At 42.3% G+C, this 20,118-nt stretch overlaps 1 protein-coding gene across 2 annotated transcripts; it reads left to right on the top strand.

Moving 5' to 3' along the window:
* The first annotated feature begins 32 nt into the window (after positions 1 to 32).
* Positions 33 to 11,829, top strand: CSTF1 (cleavage stimulation factor subunit 1). 2 transcript variants are annotated; one of them, XM_032143329.2, is made up of 6 exons: positions 33 to 347; positions 3,221 to 3,421; positions 4,901 to 5,178; positions 5,338 to 5,535; positions 6,663 to 7,053; positions 11,240 to 11,829. In XM_032143329.2, exons 2-6 carry the CDS (start codon positions 3,253 to 3,255, stop codon positions 11,497 to 11,499), a joined length of 1,296 nt encoding a protein of 431 aa, XP_031999220.1. In that variant the 5' UTR covers positions 33 to 347; positions 3,221 to 3,252; the 3' UTR covers positions 11,500 to 11,829. The 2 variants fall into 2 exon arrangements, with proteins under 2 accessions (XP_031999220.1, XP_031999221.1); XM_032143330.2 differs by having other exon boundaries at positions 36 to 172.
* The last annotated feature ends 8,289 nt before the right edge of the window (positions 11,830 to 20,118 follow it).

The following is a 20,118-nucleotide window of genomic DNA, read 5'->3' as shown; positions in this document are numbered from 1 at the left end:
AAGGGCGCACACCGCGCGCAGGCGCACTTGCTCCCTAAGACCCCGGAAGTGGTGGAGCCAACGGCCAGCCAGACCCGTGGTAGTCCCAGCCCCAGGCAACAGCTCCTTGACGTCAAGGTTGTCGCATTGGAGATAAAGTCCGAGGAGGTGAACTAACCTTTTGAACGTGCCAGTAAGTAAGATGCCGAGAAAAGCAAGAGAGAGCGGGACCGATCGATAGCGCAGCGGTCGGCTTGGCGTCCTTTCAGCGTGCGCAGTGAACGTGCGCTCGGAGCGGTCGATTGGGCAGGATTCGCGCCTCCATTTTTCCAGGAGAGAGCGGGATACCGAGAGAACCGGACCAGCTGGTACTGGGGCACGGGGAGAGTGGCCGGTGCGGTCGGCTAGGGCGTTTAGAGAAAACCATAGAAACGACTGGGGCGAGACTGGAAGAGTCGAGAGTTAGCAAGGTGGCATGCGCCTCTACTTTGTGCTTCCTAAGTTGGCCGGCACCCCCTCCTCTTCCTCAAAGGGCCTCGCTTCCATTCCCACCCAGTCCTTAGTTCGCCTCTGCATCCAGATGGTCGCGGCGCATATAGTGAGGGGGCGTCTGTGTTCTAGCTTTTCCAACTGCGTTGTATCCAGTCCTGGATCGGGTTCTTGTCCTCGTGTGCTCACCTGCAAATTGGAGATAATTAGGCTTCTGTTTACCTGGCGAGTGAACGTTCTGTGGGAGTTGAGAAGTTAAGGCTGGGCCACTTTGAAAAAAAAAAAATATATATATATATGTATACGCATACATATATATATATATACACACATATATACGTATACACACACATATATATGCACACATATATACATATATACACATATGTGTGTTTGTGTGTGTATATATATATGTTTGTACACCCGGGATGTGCTCAGCAGAAGTGAAGAGACCGGATAGAATAGTGGTGTAAGGGAGCCAAAAATGGCTTCCCTCCATCCTTCTAGCTACCTTATTAGGACTAAGAGTTAAATTAACATAAGACAAATTAACAGATTACTACAGGGTAAACCGGATGTGCATGTAAAGCATTGAGCTGGCATACGGAAATTATTCGAGTCATATTAACCCAACATTAACAGTAGAATCTCTCATCAACCTTTCTTTGCCAGTCTACCCACTTGTGATTTTCATTCTTTATTGGTACTTAAGAATCTCCCATTTTTTTCGAGTAACTAAACATTGTCCATGGGACAAAAACGATATTTAATTACGTACAGGAGTCCCACAAAATACGAGACTAAGAAGTTGAAATCAGATGATTAAAGACTACTACATGGCATCCTGAGCTACTGAAAGGAATGAATAGAGGATTGGGGGCGGCGCGGGGCGGGGAGCAGCTGTAACACAAGTTATGGGAGGGTGAACGGAAGAAGTGTATGGTGAATCAAGTTATGCAGACAGAATAGGTGATCTTCTGGGTGGTGTCAACCTCTAATCTCTCATGTGAGTGATCCGAGTTAATCTTCCCTGGTTTATAAGGATTCGTGACAATTGAGGTATTTTTGGAGGGTCAGACTTTAGGCAGGTAAGGAAAGCATAGGGAAAGCCCCTTCCCGCCTGCAGTTCTCCAAGTGCCCTCAGTTCAAGGTAATCAGCCAGCCAAAGCATCTTGTTTTGGGCTAGCATTTCCTGAACTCCTTCAGTGGTTAAGCTCAGGGATCTGGAGTTGGCAATTCTGGTGTACTTTAACCTTGGACAAGTAACTCAGCCACGTTTTACCTTGAGTAGGTGTCCTGACCTCCTTGAACCCATTTCATCATCTTTATTGTGTCCCAGGATTTTCTACTCAAGCATAGAATTAATATGTTCATGTACTACTTCATATACTTGAATACATTGAATGATTTTATTCAGTGAACTGATGCTTACAAAGTACTTAACATGATGGTATCTGGCATGCAGGAAGTGCTTAATGTTATTGGTTATTAACACCATCAGTGTCATACAGTGTGTAAGAAATCAGGCTCTGGGCCAGGCGCAGTGGCTCGCGCCCGTAATCCCAGCACTTTGGGAGGCTGAGGCAGGCAAATCACAAGGTCAGGAGTTCGAGACCAGCCTGGCCAATATGGTGAAACCCCGTCTCTACTAAAAATACAAAAATTAGCCTGGCATGGTGGCGGGTGCCTGTGTAGTCTCAGCTACTCGGGAGGCTGAGGCAGGAGAATAGCTTGAACCTGGGAGGTGGAGGTTGCAGTGAGCCAAGATCGCGCCACTGCCCTCCAGCCTGGGCGACAGAGCAAGACTCCGTCTCAAAAAGAAAAGAAATCAGGCTCTAAGGTCACTTTTATTCTTTATTGCTGTCCCCAGACACCTCTAGCCTTTTAATACAGGTCCAAACATACACATACATAAAGGCATTGATTTTTGATAAGCAAACTATCATGTTCAACAGTTGGAGTTCTTTTTTGAATAAGCCAGAAACCATTTACAGTTTTTTGTCTCTTAAGACTGAAGGAAAACTTAGACACTTGTAAGTCAGTGCATGCACAATCCTTCCAGATTTTTACTGGTTTTTTTTTTTTTTTCATTTTTATTGTTTTGACCTTGATAGGCAATATTTTATTGGGCAGCTCACCTTTGAGCCTTTCTAACACATTTAAGTTGGTTGAGTTTTTGTAGTACAGTTGCTTTTTTTGCTTCATATTTTGATTTACTGTCTAATTAGATTATATAATTACAGTAACAAGCTCAGTTGCCTTAAAACAGGTTTTGAGAATGAACATAAAAGATATTAGTAAACATACAGCTCAGCTAGTGGAACCAGCAGTCTAGGTCTTGACAAAATAGCAGCTATCTTGCATATTGCAGGTACCAGTCAATGTTTAATTAACAGAAGAAATGGAAGATTCTGGGATAGCAATAAAGAACAAAAATCCTAGGTAGGTAGTTTGGTGGAGAAGAAAAGTTGATGAGGGATTGTACCATAAATATTGGCTAACATGACTTGAATAATTTCTGTTTGCTGGGCACTGTGCTCAGGGCTTTATATGTACCACCTTGTTTAACTTCCAGTAACTTAACAGCTGAAGAACCTGAGGCTTAGAGAAATGAGGTCTCTGACCAAAGATAATGCAGCTAGTAGAGATGGGATTTGAGTTCTGCAAGATTAAGTCTGACCAAAGAGTCCTATGTTGCTTCTGTGATTTACTAGAGCCTCTACCCTTCACCATCCGTTTTCCGTTTTTGCAGCTGGCAGGGAAACTGTCTTCCTCTTCTCTAAGATGTACAGAACCAAAGTGGGCTTGAAGGACCGCCAGCAGCTCTACAAGCTGATCATTAGCCAGCTGCTATATGACGGCTACATCAGCATTGCCAATGGGCTCATCAATGAAATCAAGCCTCAGTCTGTGTGTGCACCCTCGGAGCAGCTCCTGCATCTCATCAAACTAGGTAGATTGTGAACACAAATCCATACATCCCATGGCAAGGTTTTAGATGTTTTCATATGGCAGAATTTTTCAAGATTATTCTTACTTCGTTTTAGTGCCTAGTATATGCCGGGTACTTCAGTAAGTAAGTAGTTCAGCGTGAGTTCAGGAAGTAGCTCAGTAAGTAAGCGGTAAGCAAAGTTCAGATTATAAAGACCTTAAGCTGGTTCTGGCCTGAGGGTCTTTGTACCCATTATCTGGAACACTCTGTCATATTACTGACTTCCTTCAGATTTTACATCAAATGTCATCTGAGTTCTCTTAACCCCTTCTAAAGTAATCCGACTCTTTCCTGCATTTTCCCGGTTACCCTGCCATAGCAATCCCATTTGTTTTGTAACAGTCGTTCTGAAATTTCCTTTATCATTTGGATTGTTTCCCATATGATCCTCACCTCCCCACTTCCCACCTACTGCCCTCTTGTCAAAAAAGACTACAAGTTCCGTAAGGATCAGGACCTTGTATTATTCAGCAGTATATCCTGGAGCCTACCAGGCTAATAATAGCACTCAATATTAAATATTGAATTACCAAACATGTTAATACCCTTTGACTTGGCAGTGCCAATTGTGAGCATTTCTCCTGGGGAAATAAAATGGACAAACCGCAATGCCCAACAACAACATGGAATTAGCTGTAAATTTTTAAATATCCATAAAAGTAAATACTACAACATAATTATATAGATGAATATTTATTAGCCAAGATACACTTTTGTTCTGCTTGATTAAATGAACAAGTGAGTCACAACTGTTACACAGCATTGCTCTATTACTGTTTTGAAAAGTAAAACAGCTATGCATGGTGAAGGATTCCCTAAGAATTTATACCAATACGTTAACAGTTATTATCTCTGGGTGGTAAAATTCAAGGTCATTTTTATTTTCTTGTTCATCCATAGTGTTAATTTTTCCTCTACTAATCAACATATTATTTGATTTGTCAAGTTATTTATAAATTTTAAATGCATATTCTTGATAAACCAGTTTTTTAAAATATCAAATTTATTTCAAAAACATTTCACTAGCATTCATGTTAACAATGTAGCTAACGTAATGAGCATCAGAGCTGCTAATATATCTCAACCCTAAACATATTAAAATTTGGAGTGGAAAAAAATGGATAATTTAACTACAGAACTGCTATTTTTTGAGGTTCTGTAGTTGTAGATAAAGTAGTAAACTCTGGAGGCAAGAACCTGGGGAAATGACTTTGTCTGTTGGAGCCTAACCTTCCAGCAACCCACGTGGCCTCACAGCATGGTGAACTTTGAATAGCATGGGCAAAATACACAGTTTTGTAAAGCATTAGGTGTCACGCGACTCCAAGAAATAGGAAGTTGACACTGGTGAGCATTTTTCCAGTTTGGATCTAGAATTTTATCTTGGCCTTTTTAAAAAAACACTTGTTTTGTTACACCTTTAATTTTGATTTCTTTCAGGAATGGAAAATGATGACACCGCAGTTCAGTATGCAATTGGTCGTTCAGATACTGTTGCCCCTGGCACAGGGATTGACCTGGAATTTGATGCAGATGTTCAGACTATGTCCCCAGAGGCTTCTGAGTACGAAACATGCTATGTCACGTCACATAAAGGACCGTGCCGTGTAGCTACCTATAGTAGAGATGGACAGTTAATAGCTACTGGGTCTGCTGATGCTTCAATAAAGATACTTGACACAGAGAGGATGTTGGCCAAAAGTGCCATGCCAATAGAGGTAAAAATTCCAGTCACGTGCTTGCTGATTGCCTTCTGTTTTTCATTTTTGGAAAAATGAGAGTATAGTTCAAACCAGCTTTAGTTTGCTATAGCTGTAGATTGTGTACTTGGATTCAGACATATTCTGTACCTTGAGCATCTCTTCTTGTTGGTCTAGGTCATGATGAATGAGACTGCACAACAAAATATGGAAAATCACCCAGTGATTCGAACTCTTTATGACCATGTGGATGAAGTCACATGCCTTGCTTTCCACCCAACAGAACAGATCCTGGCTTCTGGTTCAAGGGATTATACTCTTAAATTATTTGATTATTCCAAACCATCAGCAAAGAGAGCCTTCAAATACATTCAGGTAGGAATCTTTGGAACGGAGCTTTACATTTTTTCTTAAATACAATGAGCCATTGTACGACTATTCTCTTTTTAAAAGTAGTCTTGGTGATCATCCTGTAAGATGCATACAGACCAGGATGCATGCCGGATGGCACATGGATCAGATTTTTTTGGCACATAGGTCACATGCTGTCACATACCTGCTCCCTCTGCCTGGTCAGAGTTTATAATCTGACCCTTTGGAGGGTTTGGAATCCATATCACTCTTTAAAGGGTGCAGATCCCTGTTATAAACAAAACAAGACCAGCTTCACTAATGTATAACTTACAGGAATAAAAAGAAATTCAGTTGAAGGTATTAAGTGTTTCCTGGCAGGGTGACATTTGGTGCCCTATTTTGAATATGCATTGCATATTCAACTAATGTTTTAGTTGTGGCTTCTGTCTGTTTGATAATTAAACTAGGCTGGTTGCAGTGGCTCATGTCTGTAATCCCATCACTTTGAGAAGCCAAAGTGGGAGGATCACTTGAGCCCAGAAGTTTAAGATCAGCCTGAGCAATGTGGTGAGACCTCATCTCTACAAAAAAATTCTTTTAATCAGCTGGGCATGGTGGCACGTGCCTATAGTCCCAGCTACTCAGGAGGTGGATGCAAGGATGATCATTTGAGACCAGGAGGTTGAGCCTGCAGTGAGCTATGACCATGCCACTGCACTCCAGCCTGGACAACAGAGCAAGACCCTGTCTGCAAAAAATAATAATAAACTTAATTTTTTATTCAATATTTGCAGCCCTAGAGCAAATTAAAGAAGCTCTTAGGTACAAGTTGTACTGCAGTAACCATGCATGAATGTTGTCATTGTCTGATAATACTCCATCCTTAGTTTACTCAGTGTTCATTTGTAAATAATGAAGCTCACTTCTGTAGTTTTTGGAATAATATAACCAGTAAATATTTAGTTTTGGAAATCTATTCAAAAAATACTTTCATATATTCCAGAAAACACTTTTTTTCCTTATGATACCTGTGTAATATCTAATAATTGTTTTATGGATTCTTTTCGTCAGGCAGATATTTTCCACATTTCCTCTGGATTTAATTGTTCACCAGTTGGTCACTTGTGTTAATATCTCTGTCCTAACAGGAAGCTGAAATGTTACGCTCCATCTCTTTTCATCCTTCTGGAGACTTTATACTTGTCGGAACTCAGCATCCTACTCTTCGCCTTTATGATATCAACACCTTTCAATGTTTTGTCTCTTGCAATCCTCAAGATCAACACACCGATGCTATCTGTTCCGTTAATTACAATTCTAGTGCCAATATGTACGTAACTGGAAGCAAGGACGGCTGCATCAAATTATGGGATGGTGTTTCAAATCGATGCATCACAACTTTTGAGAAAGCACACGACGGTGCTGAAGTTTGTTCTGCCATTTTTTCCAAAAATTCTAAATACATTCTCTCAAGTGGAAAAGACTCTGTAGCTAAACTTTGGGAAATATCAACAGGACGAACACTGGTCAGATACACGGGTATGTGAGAAGCTGATGTCACTTAACATTTCTGTAGCGTTTACACTTTCCAGAACTCTCTTTTAGGACCTCACAATAGAGCAACACAATAAGTCTATGCATTGAGCAAGGCACATGTTATCCCTTTCTTAGACAAGAGGCAACAAAGACTTACAGGTTAAGTCGTTTAGCCAAGGCTACACGACTTGGAAATAGAGCTGGAAATAGAACTGTGCTTTCTTTGCTCTTCTGAGCATCTCACACTGTGGACTAGGGCTGGATTCCATGCAAGTAACACTTGAGAACCTGGTGATCCATTTGTAGACTGGCCTGCCCTCTTCCCACAGAAACGTGAAAGCAATCCAGAGAAAAGTTTCCAATAGTAGATCTCAGTATTATTAATATATGCGTTCAGGAAAGAATGGCTGAGAGGGAAGATCTTATCCCATTCCTAAGAAAGCAGAGCTAACCCCCAAAGGAAACTATGTTAATTGTGAATGCAGATATAAAGTAGGCTCTGCAGACAGAAAAAAATTGCATCCATTGAATTCTCATTAATGTATGTTGGTCTCATTGGTAACAGTAGTGCCTGTGGAGTCTTTTTATAATGAAATCTATTTAAATTTATCCTATCACTAGTAGGGCTCAAGTCTGGTTATTTGATAATGTTAAAACACGGTGTCTTCTGTTCCTTGTAGCAGCAAAGACTGTTGTTTGGTAGAAAACCTCCAGAAAATTTCTGATTGTTTCCTCCATTGCGACTTATGTTTGTGTCATACACTAAAATTGGCATGAGCATAACTCAGAAAAAATCACAAGAAAACAGTACTGGAAGGGACTGGACTGTGTTAAGTTTGCGTTGAAGAGTCGGTGAAATCTCACCCACTGGGGGGCAGCATAACCTGCCTTAGATTTGTCTCATTGTAACCAAAGTTCGCTTCCCCAGCCATGTTTCTGGCTTCTGGTACACCTAGCAAATCTTAGGAAGAGCCATTTTTATCATAATTCTTGGTGACTTCATTGAAACACTTGTATAAAGTTGTTCTGAAAAGTATTTATTATAAAGAACTACTTTATAATAGCGTTTGTTGCAAAAAGAAGACACAAAAGTGATCAGAGTAAATGTGAAAGTATTCCCCCTATAGAAATAATAACTATTTTAAGGGGTGTGCTGTATCTGGACAGATACACACCAGCCTACTGACAAGAGCTTATATATTTGCTCTAGGAATGTTTTGGATGTTTTATAGTAGTATGAGGTTGATTGGCTTGTTTTAGTGGGGAATAGCAGTGTGGTTTTTCAAAAATGTGATTATGCTGAATTTATGTGCAAATTCCCCTTTGCCTTTTTTCTCATCTCACAGGTCAAGCCCCTGTCATGTCAGCATGTTAAGATTTCTGTTCCCAGTTTTAATAATTAGTTAGAATTTGGGCCGGGCATGGTGGCTCACGCCTGTAATCCCAGCACTTTGGGAGGCTGAGGCGGGCAGATCACAAGGTCAGGAGTTCGAGACCAGCCTGGCCAATATGGTGAAACCCTGTCTCTACGAAAAATACAAAAATTAGCCGGGCGTGGTGGCGGGCACCTGTAGTCCCAGCTACTCGGGAGGCTGAGACAGGAGAATAGCTTGAACCTGGGAGGCGGAGGTTGCAGTGAGCCGAGATTGCGCCACTACACTGCAGCCTGGGCGACAGAGCGAGACTCCGTCTCAAAATAATAATAATAATAATAATAATAGTAATAATTAGTTAGAATTCAAAGGGTTTTTGAAATGATGAAAAGGGAAAAACTATCAAGAAAACTTTAGAAATTTGGATGCAAAAAATTAAAAGCAATATAAATAATTAAAATACAGGACTGGGGGAAAATAGTTACAGCATATATACAGATGTTAGACATTGAGTTAATATCCTTAATCTATAAAGAGAACTCAAATAGGAAAAAGATGAGTCCAAACTTGAGAGAAAAGGAGCCAAAGGACAGGAGGCTGCAGAAGAGAAAAATGGTCAGGAAATGTAAGAAACGGTGGCCAGCCTCGCCGCAGACCCGAGAAATGAATATGGGGACCTGGTTTTGTTCATCAGATTTCAGGAGTCTTAAAGTTTTATATTATCTACTGTTGATAGAGATTTGAGGAAATCATATTTTGTTGGTCAGAGAGTCAGCTGGTAAAATATTTCAGCACAGTTTGGTGTCATATCAAAATTTTAAATACACGCTTTTTGACCCACTATATCTACTCTTAGAAATTCAACCTAAAGAGGTAATTGGACAAACATGCACATGCCCATAAAAGGATGTGTGTCCCAACATCATTTGGAGTGGCTGAAAGTTAGAAACAGGATAGATGTCCAATAAGAAGCATTTAGGAAATCTGTTACGCATCCATGGACAACATACACCTTTAAAAATAAGTATGCATGCTAACATGGGCTGAGCACTCGCACGCCAAAGCCCCCTGTGCATTCTCTTATTCTTATCCTCACAGCCTTATGGGGTAGGTTCTGTAATTACCCCATGGAACAGATGAGAAAATTAAGGCTGAGGGATGTTAAGTAATTTTGCCCAGGGTCACATTAGTAAGTGTTGAACCCACATGTGACCACAGAGTTTGTGTTTTTATCCACTAAGCTGTATTCTGTCTTTACAGATCTGCACTACATATGCTTGAATATTAATAGTATATGACAAATGCTTTGACTTAAAGAAGTTACAAATGAAGCCGGGGGCTGTGGCTCACACCTGTAATCCCAGCACTTTGGGAGGCCAAGGTGGGCAGATCATCTGAGGTCAGGAGTTTGAGACCAGCCTGGCCAACATGGTGAAACCCCATCTCTACTAAAAATAGAAAAATTAGTTGAGTGTGGTGTTGCATGCCTGTAATCCCAGCTACTCAGGAGGCTGAGGCAGGAGAATTTGAACCTGGGAGGTAGAGGTTGCAGTGAGTCAAGATCACACCATTGTACTCCAGCTTGGGCAACAGAGTGAGACTCTTATCTCAAAAAAAAAAAAAAAAAAAAAAAAAAAAAGAATTTACAAGTGAGCACATAACACTTAGATATTTCAAAAGGGTATTCACCAAAGTATTGACTGTTACCTCTGATGGGTGCAATTATCAGGCAGTTTTTATTTTCCTTTTTATACTTTATTTGGTACTTTTAAACATTAAAATATGTAATTTATAGTCATAAAAAGGCTTCCTTTTGGAAAGTAGATATTCATAGACTTTGTCTCAGTAATTCTGTTTATAGGAATTTATCCCTAAGGAAATAAAGCTTTCTGTACAAAGGATGTTCATTACAATGTTACTTATAATTGATATAAACTAAATGTCAGGAAGTAAAAGCATTGTTAAATAGGCCGGGCACGGTGGTTCACACCTGTAATCCCAGCACTTTGGGAGGCTGAGGCAGGTGGATCACGAGGTCAGGAGATTAAGACCATCCTGGCCTACTTGGTGAAACCGTCTCTATTAAAAATACAAAAATTGTTCAGGTGTGGTGGCGCACGCCTGTAGACCCAGCTACTTGGGAGGCTGAGGCGGGAGAATCACTTGAACCCAGGAGGTAGAGGTTGCAGTGAGCCGAGATCACGCCACTGCACTCCAGCCTGGTGACAGAGTGAGACTCTGTCTTAAAAAAAAAAAAAAAAAAAAGAACACACACAAAAGAATTGTTAAATAAGTAATGGGGCTTCTAAACATGAGGCACTTTGCATCTAGTAAAAAAAAATTGGAAAAATGTACTCAACACAAAGTTGGTTAAAACTATAATAGAAAAATATAGTGGCACCAATTTTATATGTATTTTTAAAATGTGTTTTTATGCCTCGAAGTACATTAGGAGAGTAATAGTATTGCTTCAGGTGGTCTGGTGATCTCCTTTTTTTTTTTTTTTTTTTTTTTTTCCTGATACAGTCTTGCTCTTGCTCTTGCTCTTGCTCTTGCTCTGTTGTCTGTTGCCCAGACTGGTCTTGAACTCCTGGGCTCAAGCAGCCCTCCTTCCTCAGCCTCCCAAAGTACTGGGATTACAGACATGACCCACTGTGCCTGGTTTGATTTTCTTTTTTGTACTTTTTCAGAGTTTCTGAAAGTGTACAAGGTGTATCACTGCAACAGGTTTAAAATCCTTTTACATTGAATGCTAGAATGTTCTGAGGGTCTAAGATGTGGACTTAGAAAGCTATCCCTCTTGGTCTCTGTGGCAGGCGCGGGTTTAAGTGGACGCCAGGTGCACCGGACACAGGCTGTGTTTAACCACACCGAGGACTATGTGTTGCTGCCTGACGAGAGGACGATCAGTCTTTGCTGCTGGGACTCGAGGACAGCCGAGCGGAGAAACCTGCTGTCATTGGGGCACAACAACATTGTACGCTGCATAGTGCACTCCCCCACCAACCCCGGGTTCATGACGTGCAGCGATGACTTCAGAGCGCGGTTTTGGTACCGGAGATCGACCACCGACTGAGCCACCCTCTCCATAGGGTTCTTTCTCGAGGACTCTGCCCTCCCCCACGTCCTGTCTCAGCTGCAGTCGTAAGTCAGTGCACCATCCTTGGCAGTTTTGCTGCCACCTCTGTCCGCATCCTTCTTGGATTTGTATAAAAGAATCTTTTTTTACCTTGATGTAGAATCATGGTGGAAAAAGTTGGAAACACAGATCTGTGCAGTTCTACATTCACTGATTATTACAGTGTGATTTTCATCAGTTTTGTAAATACAGGACTTGCCATTTCTTTTGATCTCTTGATTGAAGGAGGATAGGGTATTAAAGTGCTTTTGACATGAGAAATTTTCATTTGGTTCTTTTGTCAACTTTCTTGCTTATTCTGCTAAACCCTCTGTGTATTTCCTTTCCAGATGTATTTGAACAGATACGTAGGCATGCAGCTCTGAGACTCCAGTTTTATGCCATATCAAAAGCATTTTCGAGAATCCCTCAATTCTATCCTGAAATGATGTTATTCTGATAATAAAGCTCAGATCTGCAACTTTATTGTTATATATTTTTCACTTCTATAAAAATTAATGGCCAGTTTTTCCTGACAATTTATAGGAACAGTATCTTTCAACATACTCCCTACATTATCCTTCAATATCTGCAATACTTGTCTTTAGTAAGTGTATTTCTGGTAAGATTATGATTTGATGAGAAACAATTGAAAAGATATCCGATCTAATTAAATTAGGTCAGCCTGCTATTGCTGTCAGGTGTTGCCTATCTTCACGAATGATTAGTATTGATTGACCTCTTAAGTGGTTTTAAGTCTTCAGTTCTCTTCATAATGAACTAACTTCTCATCATGGAGGCACATAGTAACTGCATTCTCAGAAGATTTATGCAGTTAACCAATTGATACAAGTTTTCTTTTTCTTGAATTTTTTTTTTAATTGAGACAGAGTCTTGCTCTGTCGTCCAGGTTGGAGTGCAGTGGCGTGATCTCAGCTCACTGCAAGCTCCGCCTCGTGGTTTCACACCATTTTCCTGCCTCAGCCTCCCTAGTAGCTGGGACTACAGGCACCCGCCACCACGCCCAGCTAATTTTTTTTTATTTTTATTTTTTTTTTGTATTTTTGGTAGAGCCAGGGTTTCACCATGTTAGCCAGGATGGTCTCGATCTCCTGACCTTGTGATCCGCCCGCCTCAGCAGTGTTGGGATTACAGGCGTGAGCCACCACGCCCAGCCTTCTTGAAAGTTTTTAGAACATGCCAGTACTTCTCTGGATTCAGCACTAGCAGAGTCAGATAACTCTGAACTCCCCTTGTACAAACATAAACTTTGCTTTATATTTATCCCAAAAAACAAATACCTTATGATCTATGTAGGAGTACCTAGAAATATAATCTGGGATCATTTGATAAAAATAGTAAATAGATTGAAGTAAAAGTGATTGCTTTATATTATAGGAAGTTTTGTTTTGTTTTGTTTGTTTTGTTTTTGAGACGGAGTTTCGCTCTTGTCCCCCAGGCTGTAGTGCAATGGCGCGATCTTGGCTCACCGCAACCTCTGCCACCTGGGTTCAAGCGATTCTCCTGCCTCAGGCTCCCGAGTAACTAGGATTACAGGCATGCGCCACCATGCCTGGCTAATTTTGTATTTTTTTTAGTAGAGATGGGGTTTCTCCACGTTGGTCAGGCTGGTCTCGAACTCCAACCTCAGGTAATCCGCCCGCCTCAGCCTCCCAAAGTGCTAGGATTACAGGCGTGAGCCACCATGCACGGCCCCGTTATAGGAAGTTATTGAAGTTATTGCATAAACATTCTGCTTTAGTCATCCTTGAGGATCGTTTTAACCCCTTGATCTGTAAGATTGTCTTAAGCATCTTAACATGTTACATCATAGGGTTTTAGCTCAGATTTCCAAAGAGCCATATTTTTTGGTCCATAGTGAGTGTAAATTTCCAGTTGTACTTTGCATTCTGATTCTTTGATATTTGAACTTGGCCATCTGTGGGTGCTACTCTTGTAAGACTAAAAGGCACCTACTAAATACAAACAAGGATAACCAGTATTACCAAAAACATTACCAACCAAACCTCCCCAGTTCTTTTTTCAGACTTTCCTTTTGCTTTCAAACTATTAAACTGAAAAGCAGAGATTTAATGTTTCCCTATTATTCTGCTTTGACTCACATACTAAAATGACCACATGGCACTCCATTGGATCTTTTCAGTTGTTCATGAATTAAAATAATGCCCATGTTTTACAGTTTTTGGAGTAGTCTCAGCAATGGATCTGTAGTTTCAGGACCTGTATTTAAAAGATCAAGATACTTTTATGTGTTTCAGAAGTAGCTGTTTTTTTGGTTTTTGTGGGTTTGTTTTTCATGTTTGTTTGTTTGGTTGGCTTTTGGTTTTTTTCCTTTTTAAAGGTCACAATGTTGTGAGCCTGGTGTAAATGCCAGGAATATTATATGGACTTAGTATCTGTATCTTGTTAATTGTACCACACAACACTCTGCCATTCAAATAATGAATAATATCTGGTCAGGATACGAACTTACACCCTCTGGGTTTTTGTTTTTTTTTTAAAGATACGTGATTTCTGAAATAAACTTTGTATACAATGATAAGCTAGTTTATTTTTTTTGGAACTTACTTTGAACATTTCCCACATTTGAACATCTGTTCTCAAACAGCAGTTATGACTTTGATACTGTTCACACTTTCTTTAGTGCTTTGTTACAGAAGTCAGGTTTTGATAGCTGGATCACCTTTAGCTCTTTATCTTTGCTCCTCTGCTCTCTATGAATTTTTCTTTTTTTGAAACGAATTCTCACCCTGCCGCCCAGGCTGGAGTGCAATGGCACGATCTCGTTTCACTGCAACCTCTGCCTCCCAGGTTCAAGCTATTCTCCTGCCTTAGCCTCCTGAGTAGCTGGGATTATAGGCGCGTGCCACCATGCCTAGCTAATTTTTTGTATCTTTAGGAGAGACAGGGTTTCGCCATGTTGGCCAGGCTGGTCTTGAACTCCTGACCTTCTGATCTGCCCGCCTTGGCCTCCCAAAGTGCTGGGATTACAGACGTGAGCCACTGTGCCTGGCCGCTCTCTATGAAGTTAAAGAACTTGAGTATAATTCAGTTTTTTGGCTTATTCAGAGAACGCTATCTTTGCTTACGCTTTGGTTTTCCTTAGGAAGAGCAATGTGAGAGAGTCCAGCCTCAGCTCTGTTACCGACTTGGTAAGTAATAGGGCAAGTCATTTTTCTGGGATACAGCTTCCTTTTCTGTGATTAAAGGGCTTAATGAAAATAATCTCCAACATGCACTTCAACCTGTAAAGCTCTTTGTTTTCACGCCTGATAATACAAACAGACTTCAGGGAGGGAGGAAGCCATTGTTCCTAAGCGGGAGACATCTGTTTCTAAAAAGGTAGCAAACCAGATATTTCGAGAGCCCTTTCAATTCAAACCTGGATAGAACATTTTTTTTAATCTCTAATAGATAGCTGAGATAGCAAGAAAAAAGGAATTCCTGAGAGGCAGAACAAAGCACAAATCCAGAGGATTCACAGTCCTGGAGCACTGAGTAGGTCAGTTCCTGTAACCTACTCATCTCTGAGCAGAAGTCAAAGCTCTGAGTCTTCATGGAGGAGGAACTTTGGTCAAGACCCAGAAAGCCTGGAACCCCAAAGGTGCCCCCTTCAGTAAAAGGATGAACTTGACAAAAGCCTGCCTCAGAGAAAGACGAGGAATCTGCCTGCTTGGCGCTGGCTCGGGGGTTTTCGGAGAGAGGGTGTCTGGTGTTGGCACAAGGGAGGGTCCCCTGAGAATTCGGTCCACACGCTGTTCCTCATGCAGGTTTGGAACAATTTACACTACCTGTACTGCTCAGAGAAAATGGGGATCTTAAAACAGTCTCCAACTGATGGTGGCCACAAGTATCTGGCAGAGGCCAGCACAAATTTTCTGTGCAAAAACACGTCTTAACCCCAGTCCTCTCTCTATCCCAGATAAACGTCTGAGGATCATGAACTCACAGTCAGGTATGTGAGGAAACAAGCCACCCTGATGAGAATCAGCAAAAATAACAGAATCAGACTTGCAAGGACCTAGCAGAATTACCAGACATAGATTATATTCAGAGCTAAAATGGGACCAAGGGGCCAGGCGTGGTGGCTCATGCCTGGAATTCCACACTTTGGGAGGCCGAGGCTGTGAGATGGCTTGAGGTCAGGAGTTCGAGACCAGCCTGGGCAATAGGGCAAAACCTCATCTCTACCAAAAATACAAAAATATTAGCCAGGTGTAGTGGTGCACACCTGTAGTCCCAGCTACTCAGGAAGCTGAGGCATGAGAATCACTTGAGCCAGGGAGACGGAGGTTGCAGTGAGCCAGGATCAAGCCACTGCACTCCAGCCTGGGCAACAGAGCAAGCCTCTATATCAAAATAAAATGGGACCAAGGATTACAAAACTTGCACAAGGCCAGGCGCTGTGGCTCACACCTGTAATCTCAGCAATTTGGGAGGCTGAGACCGGCGAAATCACCTGAGGCCAGGAGTTCAAAATCAGCCTGACCAACATGGAGAAACCCCATCTCTACTAAAAATACAAAAACATTAGCCAGGTGTGGTGGCACATGCCTGTAATCCCAGCTACTCAGGAGGCTGAGGCAGGAGCATCACTTGAACCCGGGAGGCGGAGGTTGCGGTGAGCCGAGATCGCACCATTGCACTCCAGCCTGGGCAACAAGAGCGAGACTCCATCTCAAAAAAAAAAACTTGCACAAGGGACTGGGCAGGTGTGAGTTAAAGAATAAAACTTGTGGGCCGGGCACGGTGGCTCACGCCTGTAATCCCAGCACTTTGAGAGGCCGAGGCGGGCAGATCACGAGGTCAGGAGATCGAGACCTGTTGAAACCCCGTCTCTAATAAAAATACAAAAAAATTAGCCGGGCGTGGTGGCGGGCCCTGTAGTCCCAGCTACTCGGAGAGGCTGAGGCAGGAGAATGGCGTGAACCCGGGAGGCGAAGCTTGCAGTGAGCCGAGATTGCGCCACTGCACTCCAGCCTGGGTGACAGAGCGAGACTCCGTCTCAAAAAAAAAAAAAAAAAGAATAAAACTTGTGGAAAACCACCCTATTGGAATGTTTCTCTAGCTTTCATCGTGAATTGCTTTGGCCTTTCCCTGGAGCTCTGACTGTTGGCCTTCCTGCTCCCTGACTGGGTATTTGACTCCGTGAAGCCTCTTTCACAGGCGTCTTTTGGCCAAGCGACTCCTCGCCACTGTCTGCTCCCCAGTAACAACCGCTTGCCTGGGGCATCATTTTCCCTCTGGCTTTTTCTTGCTCTCCCGCCAGCACTCAGCCTTTCCCTCCAGCTTCCTGTCCCCACTCTGTCCCCGGAGCATTTCCTTTGCATCCTTGTTTTCAATTCTTGCCCTAATTCCTTTTCCCTCCCAACCTGGGGGTCAAAACTTGGATGATAAAACTAATCACTAATAACTAGAGTGGCTGCAGATTCCCTAGCCCTCCCAGTATTATCCTTGCACCAGAATATTTGGTGAATTTGTGGGCAATTCATGAAATTCTTTTTTTTTTTTTTTTCTTTAAGACAGTCTCACTCTGTCGCCCAGGCTGGAGTGCAGTAGTGTGATCTCCGCTCACTGCAGCCTCCACCTCCCGGGTTCAAACGATTCTTGTGCCTCAGCCTCCCAAGTAGCTTGGATTATAGGCATGCACCACCACGCTCGGCTAATTTTTGTATTTTTTGTAGAGACGGGGCTTCACCGTGTTAGCCAGGCCTGGTCTCAAGTGATCTGCCCGCCTCAGCCTCCTAAAGTTCTGGGATTACAGACCTGAGCTATCTTGCCCAGCCAATTCACGAAATTCTGCTTTGACCGAAAGAACTGTTTTTATGAATAATCTTCATGAGATTACAGCCTGAAACTTCCCGCCATGCCTTTAATGTTTTGAACATTGTAAGTCTGGTGTTCAGCTGTCCTTTATAATTCAAATATCGAGTGCCCAGTGTTTCACTACTACTGGTCAGGGAGCTTGATAGTCACATGAAAATAACATAAAAGCATACAGAAAAACATGCAAAAGCAATTTTCCTCCCTGTGCATGTATAAGGCACTATAGAAGTGAATTGGTCAGACTCACTTGTCTCAGAAAAGAAAATGTAGTCCAAAATACTGTTCTTGATCGCACATTTGCCAAGAGCATTAAGATTACCTCACTAGAGTCCTCCTGACGTGGTTCCCTTGAACTCCAGCTGTTTCAGCCTTCAGACAACCGGATATTATGCAAGCACCCAGTTTCCTAGAATAATAGTTCTTGCAATGTTTGTCCACATTAAAGACTCATTTGCCTTAAAATACTAATGGATTGCAGCAAAATGTCTAAGGCGGTTTCTCACACCTTTCATTCAGAAAAACCGTAGAGGGCTCAAATAACAGACCGAGAGGTCAAGTTCCTTATTCACAAAATATCAAGCTAGGTAGCTATGTAGGAGCTAGTTGATATAATTTCAGGGCCAAAGCCTATTACTTTTGTGTCTTACTTTTATTTTCTGGTTCAGGTTATTTTCCCTAGAAAAAAAAACATGCAAATTATAGCATTCTGATCTGTATTACGAGCTTAAGGGCAGGCTCTTCAGTATGGGGAAGAATCACTGCCGGGAGTTTGCCAAGTTGATGGAAACCATCTGAACTTGAGTTACTGTGGAGTCTTTTCTAAGAGACTTGAATTCAGATTCTGGGTCTGTTACTTTACTATGTGACCTTGGGCAAGTTTATCCATCCTTCCTTTTTATTACAGAGAATTTCAGACATAAACAAAAGTCAACAATACAGCAGAAACAGTGGTTTCCAGGGGCTGGGCGAAGAGGGGAATAACAAGTAACTGCTAGTGGAGTAAATGTCCAGGAATTGAAAGAGGATTACTTTTTGAAATGGTGGTTGCACAACTCTGAATGTACCAAAAACCACTGAATTGTATACTTTAAAAAGGTGCATTGGCCAGGTGCGGTGGCTCACGCCTATAATCCCAGCACTTTGGGAGGCTAAGGCAGGTGGATCACGAGGTCAGGAGATTGAGACCATCCTGGCCAACATGGTGAAACCCTGTCTCTACTCAAATACAAAAAAATTAGCCGGGCATGGTGGCACGCACCTATAATCCCAGCTACTTGGGAGGCTGAGGCAGGAGAATCACTTGAAACCTGGAGGCAGAGGTTGCAATCAGCCAAGATTACACCACTGCACTCCAGCCTGGTGACAGAGCAAGACTCCGTCTCAAAAAAAATAAATAAAGGTGAATTTTATGGTACCTGAATTCTATCTTAATGTAATATTAATATATTAATTATTATTAATATAATTTATATCTTAATATCTCTATGGATCTCCGCCTTGAACCAAACTGTTCATTCTGTGGGGTCATTGTTCCCTCCCTGTTATCTGCTATCACCTGCAGCATGTCAATTACTTGGCCCTGGAAGTTAATTTCTAACAATGGTAACATTTAAAAATGTGGACTGTCTTGGCCAGAAATCAGTCAGCTACTTCAATGGGTAAATACGTCCTGGTGCCCAGACTTGTGGGGACTACACATGGGACAACCAGAGGACACGACGCTAAGTGCTGTCTGTTGAACTTGTCTCAGAGGCGTGGTAAAAGAAAAGAAGAAAATTTTAAAAATAAAAAAATGCTGTCTGACAAGAAGAGAGTGGTGAGCGGAGACACAGCTGGCTGGGGATGGAACTTGAGCCTGGCTTGGAAGAATGGGCACCATTTTGTCTAAATAAAAATGCAGGCCGGGGCCAGGCATGGTGGCTCACGCCTGTAATCTCAGCATTTTGAGAGGCTGAGGTGGGTGGATCACTTGAGGTCAGGAGTTTGAGACCAGCCCGGCCAACATGGTGAAGTCCTGTCTCTACTGAAAATACAAAAATTAGCCAGGCGTGGTGGCGGGTGCCTGTAATCCCAGCTGCTCTGGAGGCTGAGGCAGGAGAATCACTTGAACCCGGGAGGTGGAGGTTGCAGTGAGCCGAGATTGCACTACTGTGCTCCCCCCTGAGTGACAGAGAAAGACTCCGTCTCAAAAAAAAAAAAAAAAAAAATGCAGACTTATTTCGCACAGTGTCTGCTATGCTGTAGGTCCTCTCTAGAGATTGGATCTGAATTTAGGAAAAGTAAAAAGAGTTGGCAAGTGATGATAAACTGCATGAGCTAGCAAGGGTTTCAAGTACAGCACACACGATAAGTTTATTTGATTTAAGAGAGAGAATACAGGTGTGGGGCTCGGCATAGCCCTCAGTGCAGAGCCAGTACCCAGAAGATGTTATTCATTAGGTACCGTGAGCAAAGACCAGGAGGTGAGCATGGGGTTCCGAGCAGGGAGAATGCACAACTGACAGGGTGGGTAGAGTGGAGACTGTCCTTTAAGGCAGCCTGCTCGACTGCTTTTATCCTGGCTGTCATAAGGCAAGTTTTAGGGAGCAGGAAGGAAGAAATGCTGACCGCCATCAGAAATTTGGCCTAGTGGCCTCTCATCAGGGAAATGAGCTTGGTCTGTTCGGTGGGAGTTGTTCCACAGAGTTCAAAGGACAAGAATGCTGTGTGTTCATACACTGAGCTCTTCAA

Source organism: Hylobates moloch, unplaced genomic scaffold (genome assembly GCF_009828535.3).
Source record: "Hylobates moloch isolate HMO894 unplaced genomic scaffold, HMol_V3 SCAFFOLD_21, whole genome shotgun sequence".
In the NCBI taxonomy this organism is placed as follows: domain Eukaryota; kingdom Metazoa; phylum Chordata; class Mammalia; order Primates; family Hylobatidae; genus Hylobates; species Hylobates moloch.
Note: the sequence above shows the minus strand (reverse complement) of the source record. Positions and strands in the feature narration are given on the sequence as shown.

Coding starts and splice junctions, on each gene's coding strand:
- CSTF1 (XM_032143329.2), top strand. CDS start 3,253: ATGTACAGAACCAAAGTGGGCTTGAAGGACCGCCAGCAGCTCTACAAG. Junction 3,422..4,900: donor CCTGCATCTCATCAAACTAG/GTAGATTGTGAA, acceptor GATTTCTTTCAG/GAATGGAAAATGATGACACC. Junction 7,054..11,239: donor AACACTGGTCAGATACACGG/GTATGTGAGAAG, acceptor TCTCTGTGGCAG/GCGCGGGTTTAAGTGGACGC.